We start from the raw sequence: 19,426 nt of genomic DNA, 5'->3' as shown, positions 1-19,426 counted from the left end.
TCTTCTCCCCGCAGGCTTCTTTTGGGAGTTCGAGCCCAGGTGCGTCCTCGCCCACCTCTTGCTCCGGCAGCCGGCCTGCCGCCTGCCCACCGCCGCTCCCTCTTTCCTGCTCCTTCCAAAATCTGTCCCTTCGTAGCCTTCCTAACGCTTCATGTGCATGCAATTAGTCGCCTGCCACATTTTTAAGAGAAGGAAATGTAGGCTGTGGAGTCTTTCCCTTAACTCTGGTTGGAGTTAGTGGTTGGCTGCTCGGAACCCAAAATGAAAACAAAGTTTTGTAGTGCTCTTAAGCTACATGGCTCAGCAAAGCCATGTAGCCTGGAGAGAGACTGCTTCTCTTGTTGCTGATAACTACAGGCTTGTGTAAATTTTTGATGTCTTGGTAATGACAGAAAATGTTTAAAATCATAATGATAAGTAATTTTTAAGGCATTAACTGTTGTTAAAGGTCTTTGGAATACTTTACACAAGCAAGCGTAGTTAACATCAGCAGAGCTACTCTTGTAGAAGTATTTGGGGAATGCTTCTATGTATCTGCCTTCTGCATCGACTGTCATCCTTTTTAACTACTCTTACAAAATTTATTGAGCTTGTATTTTTTAATATGGTTTTATATATTTTAACTGGGATATTGGGCATTCAGAACTACTAAAGAAGTGGGACTTTTTTTACCTGAAGTCTGTGAGTGAAATGGAACTTGGAACTTGCACTTGAGTTACTCGAACATAAAATGACTTAGAATGGCGATTAGAAGCAATGATCTTGAGCACACATACATATAAATATATATTAGATTAAGGCAATTGACACTTCCTTAAAACTAGATCAGGATGTGATAGCCAACAGCAGGAAAATTCAACATGTAATGTCATTATTGTAATTGGAGTAGTGTTATCAGCTATACTGAAAGTTCTAGGAGACCATAATATGAATAGCACATGAATGAAAAGCATTTTTAGCCTGAATGCACTCTACAGTATGATATTACAAACTTTCACAGTATTGTCTTAAGCAAGATAAACGGACAAAGTTTACTTTAATTACCTGCATATAAGGAATGAACACTTAGCATAATTGCTGAAAAATTAGGTAGATGCCTTAAGACTCAGAAGTGTTAGTATAAACAACTGTCTCTTTCAAGGCTGGAAGCAGTGCAAAGAGGGATGCTGCTTTATTTTTTTAAAAGGATTTAAAATTTGTAGCTATTTTCTTCAAAACTTCTGAAGAAGTTCTTACATGGAAATAGTTCTTAATAGACCTTTTCTTTGCAGCTTGTAAGGCAAGGATTGCAACAGAGCACTAGTACGTAAGAACTAGAAGGGGAAACCAGAAGTGAAAGAGAAATATCCTAATCTGTTTCTTTTCTCCGTCCTGAAAGCCTTCAGAAAATGAACATTAAAGAACAAAACAACCCTTCAATTCATTGATTTTCATTGTAGAACACTGACTTTGCGGTGCAGAATATTTGCATCTTTAAAACTTGTTGGATCTAATGATAACCTTTCTGACAGTTGACAAAATGCACTTAAAATAATAGCAGTGCTTTATTGATGACTTAAGAGTATGCTCTTGAGTAATTAAAAAGTGCCTGTTGGACCACAGAGCCATCACAATGGCTTGTTGATTAATGTGATGCATTAGAAGCATTCTGTTATTTCTGGTATATTTTCCTCAATATTTCTTCCAACTGTGCTATATTTATTCTTCCTTTCTAGGTCTAGTGCTAAGAATTAAATTAGTTTTAATAAAAGATCCATCTATAAGGCCAAACTCATCTGAAGCGAGTCTCATTGTTTATTTTGCTGTTAGTAGGAAACTGATTCATAAACTAAGTTAGCTGTTTACCAGTGAAAAACTATGCTTGTTACCGTATAAATCACATACATACAATCAGAGTCTGTAAATGACAGTCTTGCAGCATCTGAAATCTTGTGACGTGTGTGCTTTGTACCTTAATGATGATTTCTAGGAAGTTTTGAACAATCTTTTATTCAGTAAAATACTAATTTGGTGTTCTACTGTCTGAAACTTTGTTTTAGAGTTCAGGTACTTCTGCCAAGTACTCTATACTGCAAGGGAGAAAACCGCACCTATTACTTACAAATACAAAAATGGAAGACCAGCTAAAGCAGCTGAATTTGTCAAGTGGTTAGGAATTTGTTCCTGTTATTCTGTTGAGAGTTCTGACCCTGTATGTAAAAGAATTAATGCAACTGTAATTTCTCTGTGATGTAATTTCATGTATTGGTATAGAAAAAAAACCACTCAAATTAGTTGTTTTTGATAGTTGGCTCTTTATCGTCTGAGGATCATGACTTTGACCCATCTGCTGAAATGCTGGTGCATGATTATGATGATGAGCGAACTCTTGAAGAAGAGGAAATGATGGAAGAAAGCAAAAATTTCAGCTCTGAAATTGAAGATTTAGAAAAGGTAAGAGTGACTCGCTCTCTCATAAATGTCCATACATGTTGTAACTTTTCTAGTGAGAAGAACACTCAACCTGTTCCTCAGTTTGTATTGTATGATGCAGTTTCCTGCAATGTGCCTTTGCAGCTTGTTTAAAAAAGAAAAGAAAAGAAAATGAGGTTTGAGTAGGATATAGCAGTGCATCCTCACAAAACAGCTGCACCCTAGCTTCTCAAAGATACTAGTGTTAAGTTCATATTCTTCTTTTTCATTTAGTAGTCCTTTCACTTTGGTAGAGAAATCGCTGAAGCAGGTTTTTAAGTCCTGACATCTAATACCACTTACCACTTCTCAGTTTTGTAAGTTGTATATAAGTTGAAACTGTACATTTTCCATACTGTTAAGCGGCAGCTAGTTGTATTTCTTTCTGTTGGTCAAGTTTTGCTTTTCCAATGTGCAAACAAACAGTCCTGTTTTAGGCATGATGGATCACATTCATTTGCTGTGTAAATGGTAGTTCTATGTCTTAGTTTCATCAGTTTGGCATTTGGTGGGTGTACAAAATCACCAGCGTGCTCCTTGGCTTTTCCTATTCCATCTTACACTCTTTAATTATATGGTTTTCCTATTACGTGTTTTTCCTATTTACACCTCTTGTTCATCTGTGGCAGTGCATCACCCATTTTAAATGCCTGCTGAATGGTGAACACCCACAAATTGGTGCTGCTTCCATTACTGTTCAGTGACCCACTTATACTGCTCAGCATAACTGCAGATTTTGGTCAACAGAGTTCCAGGAAAGTGTAATTTTTAGCATCAGATATGAGGCTGTGTTTTTGTAGTCCATGTGAAAACAGATTTTCTAAATGTGGAGTTGACAGTGTTTATACTCCTGATTATTTTTTTTTCTTGTACTGCTACCTTTGCAATTACATTGTTGCTGATTATGAACTTGCAATTACAATAGCAAAGCAGCTTGCCAAGCCTGGTGGTTAAAATGGAGTTGTTACTCCACAAAATTATCTTGTTGCTTCTATAATAGAAGGAAGAAGAACTGAGAGCCACTCATCTTAAACACTTTATTACTTTAGGTCCCGATCCTGGAAAGACTTGGACATGAGTTTACGTTTACCCATTGTGAAAAGTCTTTGCAGGACTAAGACCTTAGCTGACTAAAGAAAACAAGTAATTTAATCAGTGTATGAGTTCAACAAGAAATTTTTAAAGGTAATATAACTTTTAAAGGTACAAATATTGGAAAATATTTTTAATATTTTGATAGCTTGAATCAGGTAACTAAAAATATTTCCACTGTTTATTGTTTTATTAATTGCATTAGGGTGCAAGTGTGATGATACTTAGTAAAATCACTTGATCAAAAGCTGTTGGAACAAACAAGTTATAAATCAAGCCTTTCTCTTGATTTTTGCCTTCTGTATCATTAGCTGTCTTTCTCCTATTACCTTGCCAATGGGCATAAAATATATTGTGTGGGAGATAGGAAAGGAGGGCTTAGAAGGTGCTATATTGGTTTAGTTTTGTGGGGTTTTGCACACTTGCAGCTCTAACTATGTAGGACTAAAGTCTTGGAAGTTTTTCTGCGTATCTCTCTTGTAGGGGGGTTGTTAGTGTTTCTAGGATATGTTTTCTCTTAAAGAAATACAGGCAAATCATGCTCTACAATATGAATCAGATAAGGAGTGAATTTTCAATATTTACTCTTCAGTTCCATCCAGTAAACAGTTTTCTTCAATAGCTTGATGGGACTTCACTATATGCCAAGAGACATAGTTGTGAATTATTTCAGTCCTGTGCCTGAAAATACTTGAAACCTTTAATCAAGAGTCCTGCTTTCAATTAAGTTTTTCTTGGTTTGTTTTTTACTTTTGTTCTTCAAAATATGTCTTATGCTCTTAGGCCTGAACTGTTCACAACAAGTATTTGGCAATATGTTGAAATGTTTGTAAATCTTCTTATATTAGGAAGGAAACATGCCATTGGAAGATTTACTGGCATTCTATGGCTATGAACCAGCGATTCCAGTTATGGTCAGTTCCAGTGCGGATAGCTCTCCAAGTGAACTTGCAGATGAACTTCCAGATATGACTCTAGATAAAGTAAGTTATAACTGTTTTCCCCTGTATTGTGGTTTAAAAGCAGAAATCCAAGTGACCTTAAATTATATTTCGTTATGTCTTAATGTTACAAAACATGTATCTTTGTTCAAATTTCAATATACAGTGTTACTCTGAATTCAGTCTTTTTCAAGGATATTGAGGATCTGATTCTAATTGTCACACAAATGGAGAGTAAATTCAATAGCACTGCATTACTACAAGTGAGAAATAAATAAGTTAACAGTTCTTCTAAAACACATCAGAAGAACTTTAAATAGATAGGGTTTTTTTTAATAGAAGTGGGATTTGTTTTATAATGTATGCAATATCCAGAAGTGATAATTGCTGCTTCCAACATGCATGTCAAGTATCAATAATGCATTGCTGAATGCTTTGGAATGTTGCTTTCAAATGCATATCATTTGGAAAGGTCTCAGCTTTGGAGGGTGCAAGAGAGATTGTTTTATGTGCAGTGACTGTATGTGTTGCATTGCTGATGTGAAAACCTGTAACTTCAGGTTTTGTGATTGGCAAGCTAACCTTGAATTCTGAGATTTTAATCTGATTTTTGTCTATAAAGCGTATGCAGCTAGTAGTTTGGATTATAAAGTACGTAGGTAGTAAGTATATGTCTTTTTTATTTTTTTAATTTCTGTGAGTATGATGTAATGGTAAACTCCACAGAAAGTAGGCTATAACGATGGCTCTGCACATCTGATTCTCATTAGGATTCACGATTGTGTTGAGGCTACAAAAATGTAGCCGGCTTGTTGTCTAATACAGTTCTTTCCCTTCCTAACCTCTATAGAGAGGGGTTCAAACATGTCAGCTAGTGGAGGAAGTGTGCTTTTTCTTTCTTAATATCCTTTTTTTTTTTTTTTTTAATCTACAGAAACATTAATGTTTTTGTGTTTTGGGAAGGTAACAGGTTGTCAATTATCTGTAACTGTCCTCTCAGCAAAACTCTATGAAACTGCCTGGCTTTTTTTTCCCCGCCAAGAGTTTAAGGGGTAATAGCCTTTTAAAGTTTCGGTATATCTGTGATGCAAAGAATGACAGAATTTTAGAGATTTGAGGCAGTTTCCACTGGCATTTGTCACTGGAAGCAGTTGGAAAAACATTTGAGATTGATGCTTGCGAGAGTAACTTCTTGTCTGTTTATTTTAATAGAAAACAAAGGGGAAATTAACCCGTGTTCAACTCTGAAATGAATGGTTATATTTGTCCTTAGATTTAGGAGGAGTGAACTAACTTTTTAATTAATGGTCTGCTAAATTTATTTATGGTAAAATTATTTGTTTTAATTAATGAGACTTAGAATTTGCTGGATCTAAATGCTCACCAGTCTATACATAATAATCAGTCTGAGGTTTTATTTTTTTATTTTAATGATACAGGAGGAAATCGCTAAAGACCTCTTGTCAGGTGATGATGAAGAAACACAGTCTTCTGCTGATGACTTGACACCATCAGTTACTTCCCATGAAGCTACTGACTTCTTTCCTCGGCCATTAAGATGTAGGAAACCTACTTTTATAATAGTACTCAAAAAGTTTTGGCATTATATATAGCTTCCTAACTTAAAGTATCAAAATTGCAGGGTAGTGCTGACTTCACCAAGAATTGAGAAACAGTGCTTTGCAGGATGTTGTACATGAATGTTCTCTTTGGCTGGTATTACTGAAAAAACTTGTATTTGGTACTGAGCTTAAAGCACAAGTAAAATTAATTTTTCTACAAATAGAGTAACATCATAATTGGTAGTTAATATGGTATTGAGGAACACACTTCATGATTTTCAGTATGTTAGTGAATTATATGAATATGTAACCCATTCTTTTAAATTAGTGTTTCTCTACTAAAATTTTTGCTGCTGCTTTTAAGCCAGTGACGACTCCATGCAGCCTGCGGATGTGAACTGGGATGTGGTTTCTTTGTGATAATTTCCCTTCACACATTCAACACTTTTCCATAGGACTTCATGGGGTGAGCCAAAGTGGTTTTATATGGGATGGGGCCTATAAACCCATGACCACCAAAATTTCTCTACCCATGGAGCTATTATGGGACAGATATGAGAACCAGTGGTTCAGCTATCCAACCTGGATGAGGTAGTCCTCATTGCCTGTTGCAGCTCATTTGTTCACTGGCGTACTGGAGTTAGAGCAATGTGGAGGATTTTTATCACAGTTTTAATTTGGCAAGTATCTTAATCTCTTCCTGGGGGGTTTCATTCCTCTAGAGAAGGGGAATGATAAAGGGGATGTGCTGCCTTAGTTGTCAGCAGTTGTAGCCCATTGCATGCTGCCAGTTGTGTAATAAATATGAGACATTTGTGTTGAAAGAGATACAAAAACCTTAAAAATTGTAATGTCCTTTCTTCAGTTAAGTGAATACCAGACTTGCTGGCACTTAAATATTGCTTGTGAAGTGTTATAGAATATGACAGACACTAAAAGTGTGGCAGCTTTGTAGAAAAAATGATTAGCCATTCATCTTACTGGAGATTAAGAAACAGTCATCTTTGTTTTCAGCTATAATGGTTTTCTATCAGAATGTTACTTTCTCTATTAGAACTCTTGGCTGGACATTTTAAAATTGAATATCCACCATTTCAGGGAGGGAGATGTCAGTTCTCTGTGCTGCTGGCAGTTTCGTCTTTTTTTTCTGATCTCTGTCCATTTCTCGGATACTAAGATAACATTAAGTTTTAAGGTAAACATGTCTAATACATAATATAGGCTATTTTATTAAATTTGTATTAATTGGAAAAAAATAATTGCATATGATAATCCAGGCATTGTTATTTCATGCATTAAGGCTAGCTTCTTGCTTGCTGCTTCTAAAAACAAAAAGAGATAGACTGGTGATTGGAGTAATGACTACAGAAGAAGAGCCTCAGTTCATACAGTCTTGGATATTGTCCCTGATGTTGACAATTTTGTTTAGTTGTGACGAAGCTAAAATTGCAACCCTATTTATGAGCATGTTGTTTATGAAGCTTGAGAATACAAAATAGTTTTAATCCTATCAGAACTGCAGATTCCATTCTGCCAGGGGTTATACAGCTGTGAAAACAGAATTATTTCAGAACCCAGTACCACAGCATTCCAGATTCTGAAATACGAGTTCTTCTATGGAGTACTGTATTTGAATCGCTTGGAGTGCAAGAAAAGGAAAAAAAAAAAAAAATTAAAGAGGAATAAGCAGTCTTTTGCTGTCTTTTGCTTATTCCATTTTGTATAGCTTTCCTGTATCTTCACTCCATGCAAAAGGAATCTTTTGAATGCCCATTAAAACTTCTGATGAAAGGTTTTAGTAGCTAATAAAGACATGCCTTCAACTGTACTTTCTCTGATTAACCTGAGGCTAAGTCATAGCCGTGGAAGTTTTCTGTTTTTCTCATACCTTTTCTGTAAGATATAAGCCTTTATTGAGAAAATTGATGAAGAAAAATGATCTCATTTCATTTTGACTGTTGGAAACATAGTAGTTTGTCTCAGATGCAGTGATGATAAATGTTTCAGTTCTGCAGTATGCAAGTACCAGTGCCTTCTGACTTTGTGTGAGTTTGATAGAAATGTAGATTAACAGACTTCTGATAGAAAGGTAGCTCAACAGAGTCATGATAAGCATCTTCCAGAATAAAAGCAGGTGCTCCTTTCAAAAGTAAAGGGTATCTTGTAGTTCTGTATTTGAACTGGAAATTATTCCTAGCTAAAACCAAACTTCTTTGTGTCTGAAGCAAACACTACGTGTGATGGAGATAAGGAATCAGATGGTGAAGATGTAGAGGCAGACAATGGCAATTCATCTGAAGATTTGAGAAAGGTAATAATTATATTTTCTAAAAAAAAGAGAAACTTTACTGTTAAGCAAAATGCATTCAGATTTGTAGTACTTATCTAAAGTACTAACGTAATTCTGGAATTCTCTGCCAAATGCCAGTTAATGGCATTTTTAATGCTTCCATACACAAAATATTAAGTTAATACCTTTCTCTACCTTTTTGTTACATCTTCAGGAGATAATGGTTGGTTCACAGTACCAGGCTGAAATTCCACCTTACCTTGGCAGATACAGTGATGATGGAAAGGGTAAGACCTTCTGACTGTTTTACTTTTTATTTTATATTTATACATAGCAATAGATGGAAAAATGTTACTTAAGTTTATAAGGTAAATTTAGTGGCTTAGCTAAAGTCTCAGAGACCTTAAGAAGAAAGGCACTAGAAAACTGAAGTAACACAACCACATAATTGTATCTCAGAAACGTGATTCTTCAACTTTGAGGGGACGTTCTCAAGAAAACATCGCAGAGTGGATTACAGTGTTAATCCTGAAGTATCTCATAACATTAGGAGGCAACAAACGGTGGGTCGAGAAGGAAATATTTTCATCAGAGTATCATAACTGGACTATTAGCATGTAACCTAGCTTACACTGAAGATCTTCAAAACAGTATTTTTCTTTGCTGATTTTATGGCAAGGACAACAGTGTGGGTTGCAAAATGAATACAGAAAACAAAGCAATAAACTATTTTAAATTTCTATAGCATGACTAGAAGATGTAGGTCCTGTTAACAGGGGATGACCAGGAAGGGGTTAATCTGGCAACTTTCTCTGGAATGAGCTAGTGCTAGAGACAACCATTGAGACTCTTGTGTGCTAGGATGGCCAAGAGCAAATCGGTAGCTCCCAGATTGGAGAGCCTGAGGAATTCCTCTTGAGGTTTTAAGTCGAGGACTTCAGCAAGAAGAGCTGGGTTGTCTTGGTTGATAAAGGAGGTTGAAGCTGAGCGTCAGCAGTGCTTGGAGAGGTTGGACCTGGCTGTAGGGTGGGAGGATTCTGTGAAAGCCTCCTCTGTACTCCCTGAAGAGCTTGTGATGGCGAACGGGGACTTACATTTCTGCTGTGTAGTCCCAGCTACCAGATTTTTGCTAGCAGGCAGTTCTGCTCTTCTGTAAACCTTACATTTGTAACAGGTCTGTTCAAAAGCTTTCCGTGTTCTTAAGCCATAACAGAACTTTCAGAGGAGATGTAATTTTATTCCTCACCTTAGTTTAATGTTGTTTTCCTGCAGTTTTATGAGAGAATTGAGAATCTTCATCTTTTCTACTCTAACAGCCATTATGCTTCTGTGTTTGAATTGAGTAACTCTAATTTTGTATTGCCAAGAGACCATGTGAAACATTATGTGGCGTGTTAATCACATCTATTGATAAGAGTAAAGGATTTATAGTTTAATCTAGAATTGAAACGTGCACGGACTGACAAAGGCTCAGGCCAACTCTTGCATATTTCCAATATATTGTCTTTCAAATAAGCTACCGAAGAGGTGCGTACATGATTTCAGGGTACTATGAAGGAGGACTGTACATCCTGATTGCTTGTAAAGTATGCAACGTACAAGTTCTTAACAGCATTCAGTTGTTAGTGAATGGAAAAACATATTACCACATTGAGACATAGCTTTCCAGTCTGTTAAGTAATTTTTGGCAAATTTTAGTTGAAAACGACTGATTACCCACCTCTTCTTTTTTTTTTTTTTTTTCCCCATGTAATATTTGAAATATTGTAATGTCCTACACTCTTTTACTGTAAACTATAGTTTATTTTTTAAAAACAGCTGAATAAAACTGTGAATGATTTTGCTAGTTTGTTTACATGAAGATGATGAATACACATGCATAATTTGACTTGAATCGTCTAGCTGTCAACAAGTTGCTCCTCTGTAAAGACTCTTCGTCTCAAGAGTTCAGTCCCTTATCTCACCCTCATGGAACCCAAACTTCTTTGCCATGCCACACTGCAGAGTCTGTCTCTTAACTGAGGCTTTTGGGCAAAAAGTAAGGTGCAATTTAAAAGTGGCATGATGGTGCTTGATTTGATTACTTCTGTGTTCCTGTTTCTTGTCTTTGTGAAATAGCTTTTAATGTTACAACGTTAAAAAATGTCACCCTTGGTGTTAATGGATTTCTGTTTTAACAGCATATGAAAATGAAGACCATTTACTTTGGAAACCTGATGTGATCTCGGAAAGTAAAGTTAAAGAATACCTTTTTGAAACCTCCTTAAGAACAGGAAATGAAAAAATGATTGGCAGAATTCCTGAAGGACTACATACACGGGACAATGAACAAGTATGTTTTATATCTTCCATTTGTGACACATTGCTTTGTAATTAACATGTGTCCTCTTTCTCTACCTTGTATTACAAAGGCAGCAATACTCAATGTCTTTATATTTTTTTTATTAGATGTTACTGGGGTCAGGATCTTATTTTTAATTTTAAGCACATGCTTAAAATTACAAGTATTTGAATGTTGGCAGTGTTGTGATCTGTGGTGTTTCTGATTGCCGTGCTGTTGACAAATCCAGCTTTTTTAATAATTGCATATAATGTTTTAAATTTTAATTAAACCTTGCCTCAACTTTTGGATGGTTTTGCTCTTTGGTTGTTATTTTAAATTTTTCATCATGTATAAAGATAAATCCTCTTTTTTACATTAGATATGCCCACTGAAAGGCTAGTTTTAGAGGTATAGATTGGATATTTGCAAACTTTGACTTTTTCTAAAGACTTTTTCTACTTTATAGGCGCTGTATGAACTTCTTAAAAGTAGCCATAATGTTAAAGAAGCAATTGAGAGATACTGCTCAAATGGAAAGGCATCTCAGGGTAAGAGAGAGTACCTGTTTTTTCAGAAATCTGTGTTGGGGGAGGGGGGGAAAGGTTGCGTAAAGTAAGAGTCAGATTGATGACTGCATCCTTTTCAATGACATCTTTAGCACAAATTACGTATAATCTGACTGTTGGCCGGTTGGAAATTCTTGCTAGAGAAGTTTGCAACATGTGTAAAGGTTGAGGATCAGCTTTTGACCTTCCCTTCTTTCCTTCATTGCTGATATAATAGTGGCACATGCTGAAGAGAGAGGTGGGGGTGTGGTGATTTTGCTCCCATAAGACAATTCTCACCCACATTACAGTATGTTTTTGAGATCATGAGGAATTACAATCATACGACGTTTATACCAGAATCAGGAGAACATGGCTAGCTGTATAAATAAGCCCTACTGTCTTCCTCACTGTGCTAATGTTGTGCTATGCCAACCCTAAACTGGTTCTACAGTTCCATAGGTCTTTGGTAGTGCGTGGAGAGCTTTGCTTGAGTTTGCAGTGGAAAACAAACTTCCATCTTGTTTGTCCCCATTTTTTTACTCGTTTAAATGAAAGTCAGAGTTTATCATGTAGCAAAGACAGTTCTTTGCTCTGTATTTTAACATATGTGTTGCATAAAGCAGAAATGGAGTATGAGCCTTGGTATAAGTTGATATTCCAGCAGATGTTCCCTACTCAGAACTGGATCCAAATGGAACTTGAGTGTTTACAGGTTAGGTGCTGTGAAAGCTAAATACCTGACGTAAAGGTGAAGAGGACAATAAGGACTATCAGAGCAGTGCTTCAGAAAACTTATGTACAAGAAGAGGTTGTGTAGACCTAAACAATAAGGGGAAGTATCAGTTGCAGGGTTGTATCCTAAGTCCCATACCTCTCTAGGATTTAGATTCCTGTTTTGGGATTAAAAAACATCTCTGCCTATTTGTGGTTTGGAGCCCAAAATTCTGTCCTAAGGACTCACACTCCTCCTCACCCCACCCACCTCCCCACCCCACATCAAGTCAGATGGGACTTATTATACCCTCGTTAGAAATGGTAAAGAATGATAATACTGTCAGTGCCTGTCTCTTAGAGTAACCATTATGCTATGATCTACTCTACCCACTGAAGTTCACTCCTATTCTCAACATGAGAATTAAAAATCTTCCAAGATAATTTCTTAACAGTGAGACTTTACATGGGGATCTTCTCTTCTATTTGAAGCTTGAGAACTCTGTAGTAAGGAGTGCAAAATTAATGGGGTGAGAAAGAAAGAAAATGGCCTTGCAGTGGAATGATTATCACCTTCATCTGGGAGCAGAAAGGTCTTGGTTCCAGTGTCTGCTTGCAGGAATGTTTTGAAATATGAGGGGTTTTCCCCATTGGCTTTGAATGTCAGCTGAATGGAAACTTTTTGGATCACCATTGTGATTGTGAGACACCTGAAATATGCCTTCTTAGTTATATTTAGACCCAAAGCCATAATCAAGATGGAAAATCAGCAATACTTGAGACAAAACTGACCTATTCAAATAGTTTGAGTTACTTCTTTTAAAAAGTCTTGCTCTTTTTTAGTGATTTTTTTGTTGTTGTTTGTAAGACTAAAATTCCACTTTAGAAACTGCAGGGTTGTTTTTGTTTTGGTTTTGTTTTTTTTAAAAAAGAAATTTGGAGCTCCTCCTTAAGAAGTCTGAAAGGGTTATTCATGGGATCTTTAGGAGCAGATGGTTGTTGCTTCCTTCCGGGTACCCTGATACCCCCTGTTTTGAAAAATCCTGGATCAGACTACGTATAGTCCCAGTCAGTTGACCCTGTATGGCTACCTGAGGTATGCCTAGCGCTAAGGCTTTCCTCCACGGTTTATTATGCCTTTTCTGGGGGTCCACTACCTCACCAGGGTGTTTATGAGATTGGGGAAAGTGTCCAGGGTTCTGGGGAGACTGTCTTACTTGCTGGATCCATCTGCTGTCTGTGTCAGCTCGGAATCGCCCTGGTGTCAGTTTATCCCACCCCATTTCTCGACTATGATTTACAATGCCATACACCAAGCCTACCCATATCGAGAGGGCTCAGAAGTGGAATTGGCCACCCTGACCCTTGTGAGTGTTATGTTCTATGTTTTGTCTTATTTTATTCCTTTTTGCAATGAGGTACAACTTTAAAACAGCTGGGGCTCCCGTTATTAGTGGTTTCATGGCTTTAGGGTCTACAGGGACAGAGATAGGGTAATCACCATGTGCATCTCTGTTGTTCATAGCCTGAAGGCAGGCTGCTTTTCTAATGGCAGTAAGAAGTTCACTTAATGATCTTATTGGTATAGCAGTGGGCTCCCCTCTATCCTGAGGGTCTGTGCCTCCTGCCCAATACTCACTCCTCAGTGGGTAATAGCTTGTCATTCAGTGTTAGGGGATGGTCGCTTATTCAAGAACACTCCTGGTCCCTAAAAGCCGTCCTGATCTAACGTAATATGATCTCCTCCAGTTAAAGAGACATGCCAGAGACACTCAGTCTTGCTTTCTTCAGGTTTCTGCCTGTATTTTTCATGCAGTTTGGCCAGTTGAAGGGGGTCCCATGGAGCAGACTTTAGGGTGTTTCTCTGGTTGCCCCCTTAAGGTCTGGCACATACCTCAGTTTTAATAAGAGGGACTACCTTAAATGCTGATTCATCTAATTCACTCTCACCACTAAGTTCTTCCTTGAGGTCCTCCCAAATATCTCCATACCAATCTTCTGAGGAAATTATTAGCTTACAAATTTTTACAGGATGTGAGGGGGTTGGAGGCCTGAATTATCATGAGTTCTAGCTTATCCTCGACCTTCCTGGGTTTTTCTTTTTCCTCCCTGAGTTGTTTAAGGAATTGGTCTGTTCACAGAGGTAACAGCATTTCTTGTCATTTTCTTTGTTCAACCTCATCTTGTAACATTCTAATTTCTTGTTCTTCATATTTGTTATACTGATATGCAGCTCCTAAATACTTCTTCAACATGTTGTATATTATTATTACCTTCTCTTTTACCATCTTTCAGTTTCCATCTTACAAGGTTCAACTGTTCTTTTATCTTACGTTAATTATCCTGCTTTTCACGCACCCAATCATCTGAAAATTTCAGTGAAGGGTTAATTCTGTGCCTCTGTAAGTAGTCAGTGATTGAATCTGTCATCCTGCCAGCTATGCTGATTTTTGTGGCAGGTGAATTACTAAGAGTCATCGTTAAGAGGTTAACTAAAAGGTTTTATTAATGATTAAATGATCAAATTATAATTAATCGATGATTGGTAATTAAGTTGTAACTAAGCAGTAACGGAATAGTAATTAAACAGTGATTTAACAATAGTTGATAACTAGGCGGCAGTCGAACACTCTACTACTTACTACACTTCTAATAATTATGCTATAGCTTGATACATATACATGTCACCAGCATACAGTATACTTTTAGGCTTAGTGTAAAGCGTCACTTACCTTGTTACAGCCATCAGGTGCTGGGTAGGGGGTGTCTCAACCCTGAAGGGTAACCTTGAGAGGTGTCCCTTCCCTGCTCAAGGGGAGGTCACCTCTGTTCAGCCTCCTGCCACGCAGGAGAGCTCCATGGGCCCGGCGGGGGCTACAGGTATTCGTAGTGTAAAGTGACTTTGATGTACACGCAGGTGTGCAGCTGTAGCAGTTTTAGTTTTGTCTAGTCTCAGCTTAGGCTGGTACTGCTAGATGATAAGACATGTCCTGATAAGACGTGGCCTAGATTCCGTGGTTCCTGAGGATATAAGGCCGAGCACAGTTGTCATAGTTTGCACAGCAAGGCTGATCTCAGTCAAGCCCACTTCTTGGTGATGCCTGAACCAAAGTACTGCTCACTGTTTTTTCCAACCACCACTGTAAGAAGAAATACTCAGAGAAATTATCTCACTTTTGCCTCAGTGATGTTATCAAACCTTGTTTTTCTGATGACAAACTTTTTCAGAAATGTTAAATCAAATCTTTTGAATGTCCTTTGCCCTCAAGGATAAAAGATTTCAGAAATCAAACTCTTATGAGTCTTTATAAAGAAGAATGTTAGATTCCAAGTAGGATATCTGTACAGTAGAGGAAAGAATATGGATCTAAATCATTGAACTATTGGGTTTTTTTTAGAATGCGTTTGGCTATTCATCTGTTAGCAACAAATATTTTATTCTTTGTAAAAGGTTAGTGAGTGAAATCAAGTTTATCATGCTACTTTTGTAATTGTCTAGAAGAGATGACAGCATGGACAGAAGAAGAATGCAGAAGCTTTGAACACGCACTTCTGATATATGGAAAAGACTTTCATCTCATACAGAAAAACAAGGTTAGTATTTTACAGTTAAATGGAAGAATTGGTAGATGAAACGATGCTGAAAATCTGTAAAAGCAATACATTTATCAGAAGCTATGCAGAAAAGTGAAATAAGAACCAACATAATAAAACTAGCTGGGTATTTTTGGGCTAATTTTTTCTCAGATGTCATTGGAAAAGCTTGGCATTGCAAGATGAGTCAATGTATTATCTCTGAAATCGACTTATGTTGACATTACTTCCATTTATGCAATTATATTATAATTTAGCTTAAATGTGTGTCTCTCCTAGAAGTACAGTATTTCTATACCGTGGCTGTGGGAGGGGAAAATGCATCTTTAGTTAACTTATTTTTGTTACCAGGAAGGTGTAGGTTTACAGAAACAGGCTTAAGCTCTTTGTTTTCAGAAAGTGTAGTCATCCATCAGTACTCTGTTTTCTGGCCAGCAAAGGAGTTCTAATCTTGATCTGGATTGCTTCTGATTGAACCCTCTCTGTCTGAAGAATAGGCCTTTTTTTTTTTTTTTCTTTTGATCAAAAAGCAACAGTTGGCAATATGCATGTTTCCAAATTTTTTGTATAGCTCCTTTATGTTTTCATACCACCATGAAGGTTTTTTTCTTCTGGAGTCTGGTGGTTTTGTTGTATTTCAGGTAAACTTTGTAGGGTTGTGGTTGCTGTTCAAGAACAGTCAGCTAGTCCTGCTCAGTATTTGGTTTAGCCTGTCCTAAATTATATATGGGTGGTTCAGATTTTAAATGGACCTTACCAATTAACAGTAATTCATCAGAGATGCAAAGAAACCATTTAGAAATACTTTTTTCCAACATGCAACAAAGTACATGGGTTGATGTATCTGTCATTATGGACCAGAATTTGTCTAAGAAATCCACTGGGTTTTTTTCCAAGTAGGTAAAATGCCAGAAAGTTTACGGAAAGTTCTGGGACCCAGCATAAGCTGATGTCACTTATATATGGAAAGTATCAGCTAGACAAGATTTAGTGCATGGAGAAATTTAACAAGAGATGTTTCCTTATCACTGTACTGCAAAGTGTTGTTAACTGGGGCTTTATATACTAGCATATGGAGATATGTTCATTTCCTCTCCTGCCTGGTGTGTTTGTGTCTAAACTAGCAAGGTTTACTACTACACCCAAGGCATTTTGGATTTGCCTCTGATGTTTCTGTAAGTTTGATTAAGCTCAAGTATAGGTTAGTGCCAGACTATGCCTGGATAGAGTTGTATATTCTAGTTGTAAAACTTAAAGTGGGACTGTGGGCTGATGACGTGAAGTGTTTCTGCGTCTAAAAAATGGATATAGTTTACAAGAATATAGGTAGAAGGAATGACTTTTTCTCCAAGAATCTTGACTTCACATAGCAACCTCCTTTTCAGGGAGAGAGACAAACAGTTAACATAGATCAAAATGAGTCTTTTGAGTCTTTTATACCTTCTCAACAAGACTACAATTTTATTTGGTTGTTTAAGCGTTTACTGTTGTGATTATCTGTTGTCAAAGCCTCCACAGTTCTGGACTTTCCCAAAAGGAATAAGTACCCAGAGTCTATCCTGCTTCACAGTAGGACAAATGTAGTACTTACTTGAAACTGTAGATCTCTTTGAAGTCTCCTAATTTAATTGTTTCGTTCCAGATACTAGAACAGTAAAAGTAGCCATATTGCAGGAATCGGAACTGGGGAGATGACAAAAGTTAAGTCTTTGCATCAATCTTGTCAATTCTTCTTGCCTTCTTTTAGGTAAGAACCAGAACAGTTGCTGAGTGTGTGGCTTTCTATTACATGTGGAAAAAGTCAGAACGTTATGATTACTTTGCTCAGCAAACAAGATTTGGAAAGAAGAGATATAACCATCATCCAGGAGTTACGTAAGTAAAACGTTCTTGGAATATGTTTTCTGTTGCTAATCATAAATGTAGAAGATATTTTTTTCTTTCTGTCATTGCAGTGTAATGCTATAGTGGCTATGGCAACTGAAATGAAATCCATCATCATTTTTAGGCCTTGTTTCCTGGTTAAATAATATAATATGGATGCGATATTCTTTTAGGGACTACATGGATCGTTTGGTAGATGAAGCAGAAGCCCTGGGTGGAGCAGTGCATCCTTCAGCCTTAACATCTAATACTCGAACAGAAACCATTCCTGATCAACAACTAAGCATTCTGAACTCTATCACTGCCAATGAGTTGACAGGTAAATCAAGAAAATTTTTTTTTTTTTTTTACTTGTAACTATGCAAACAACTATTTCATTTGCATTTGTGTTCATCTTTATTCCAGCATTGACAAATAGTGTAGCTACAGTCTGCCACACTTCAGACGTGAACTGCCTGGATGACGCCTTTCCTCCTATGGACAGCTTACCCCGAGCACCAGTTAATCATGTGCCTGTTGGAACAGAAGAATTGCTTAACTTGCCTAGCAATGGTGAAAGTGATTGTTTTAATTTATTTGAGACTGGCTTTTATCATTCAGAGCTAAACCCAATGAACATGTGCAGTGAGGAGACAGAAAGACCTGTAAAGAGATTGAAAATGGGAATTGCTGTCCCAGAATCTTTCATGAATGATGTTTCTGTAAATAACCTTGGTGTGGACTTTGAGAACCACACACACCACATTACTGGTGCCAAAATGGCTGTTTCAGTGGCTGACTTCAGCAGTCTATCTGCAAATGAGACAAATGATTTTATCAACACCCATGCTCTTCACCAACATACTGCCCTTCACTCAGAATGACTGTGGAAAACGAAACAAACAGTGGGTACTTTATGCAGTAGTAGTAAACTTGATGGGAGCTATCAGGTTTGCTTAGTCTTTCACTGGAAGTTTGAACTCTGACATCAGTGATGTCTTTTTATGTATAGAACTATATCTTGATTTATCAAGAGTAATTTCTTCTTTCAGTCCATAAATGTGGAAATGTCATAGGATGTTTGGCAGAGTTTGGGACTAAAAGAACTCTGTGGTGCAGCTTTAAGCTCTGCTTCAGTTTTTTTTTAAAGCCTGTAGACGGAGGCCACCATTTCAAAACCAGCACAGAAGTTCTGAATGGATTGGAGTGGCTTTTTAGTCTAAGTTACTTTTGCCGTAACGGATGCAGTGGAATAACAATGTTTACAGGTACCGATCCTGATCCCTGCTCGATGTAGCATTTTTTTTTTTTTCCTTATAAAGGCAGGGATGGGTTTCTTTAATTTAAACTGCACAAAGATACAAGGATGTTTTTTAAATGGAACCTTCTCTCATGTGATACTAAACTAGAGCACTTCAGTTTACAAAACAACAAGTTCATCTTGGTTGGTGGAAGCTAGCACAAGGGACTTAACATGAGTAAAGTATGAAGAGCTACGCTTGGATGCTGTTGCAAAATTATAGGCCATGGCTACCTTACACCGAAGTAATTATGCTGCCATAGGTGTCTGTGTACTTCAAACTTACTTACTGGCTTAAACAGGTGCATTTTAGGCTATATTGTATTCGGATGGGGTTTGTCCACAACTTTGAAGAGTAATGTGATCATGTACCTTAACTTTCCTAAGGCAGCTGATGTTGTATAAAGCTACAGTCTGCGCAGCTTAGGATTTACCACTAATCAAACAGTCTACATTTGGAGGAGATCTTAAATTGTTTGGAGCACTGCAGTTCAAAGCGTTACAGTTTTGAGGAACTATCTAGTTTATATAAGAAGAGTAGAACCTTGAAGTATGTTTTTGAAAGGTTTTTTAGTGTGGTTTGCATTTATTTGTTTTGCAAGTCATTGGCTCAAAAATGGCACTTCACTACCTTGGTCAAATAAGAAAGGATGAGTAAAAATGTTTTCCATAAAAGCAACTATTTAACTTCAGTAAATTTGTTATTTTGAACACTGAGTGCAATTTAGCCATCCAGGAAGTTTGTCTTGCA

The 19,426-nt window shown here is 37.2% G+C and overlaps 1 protein-coding gene across 3 annotated transcripts; it reads left to right on the top strand.

Annotated features, from left to right (window-relative positions):
- Window positions 1-15: 15 nt before the first annotated feature.
- On the top strand, window positions 16-18,515 carry MIER3 (mesoderm induction early response 1, family member 3). 3 transcript variants are annotated; one of them, XM_009894696.1, is made up of 12 exons: window positions 16-39; window positions 2,288-2,433; window positions 4,392-4,526; window positions 5,924-6,044; window positions 8,272-8,357; window positions 8,551-8,623; window positions 10,517-10,668; window positions 11,126-11,207; window positions 15,421-15,512; window positions 17,260-17,387; window positions 17,570-17,715; window positions 17,802-18,515. In XM_009894696.1, the coding sequence occupies exons 2-12, from the start codon at window positions 2,335-2,337 to the stop codon at window positions 18,257-18,259; spliced, it is 1,572 nt and encodes a 523-aa protein (XP_009892998.1). In that variant the 5' UTR covers window positions 16-39; window positions 2,288-2,334; the 3' UTR covers window positions 18,260-18,515. The 3 variants fall into 3 exon arrangements, with proteins under 3 accessions (XP_009892998.1, XP_009892997.1, XP_009892999.1); XM_009894695.1 differs by having other exon boundaries at window positions 15,418-15,512; XM_009894697.1 differs by having other exon boundaries at window positions 18-41; window positions 2,275-2,433; window positions 15,418-15,512.
- The last annotated feature ends 911 nt before the right edge of the window (window positions 18,516-19,426 follow it).

Source organism: Charadrius vociferus, unplaced genomic scaffold (assembly GCF_000708025.1).
Source record: "Charadrius vociferus isolate BGI_N301 unplaced genomic scaffold, ASM70802v2 scaffold450, whole genome shotgun sequence".
In the NCBI taxonomy this organism is placed as follows: domain Eukaryota; kingdom Metazoa; phylum Chordata; class Aves; order Charadriiformes; family Charadriidae; genus Charadrius; species Charadrius vociferus.
The sequence above is the reverse complement of the archived record's forward strand: the minus strand, read 5'-3'. Positions and strand labels throughout refer to the sequence as shown.

Excerpts from the sequence above, each read along its gene's own strand:
- MIER3 (XM_009894695.1), top strand. The coding sequence starts at position 2,335 with ATGCTGGTGCATGATTATGATGATGAGCGAACTCTTGAAGAAGAGGAA. Across the intron at positions 11,208-15,417 it reads AAATGGAAAGGCATCTCAGG|AAGAGATGACAGCATGGACA; the intron begins GTAAGAGAGAGT and ends GTAATTGTCTAG. Across the intron at positions 17,716-17,801 it reads CACTGCCAATGAGTTGACAG|CATTGACAAATAGTGTAGCT; the intron begins GTAAATCAAGAA and ends TCTTTATTCCAG.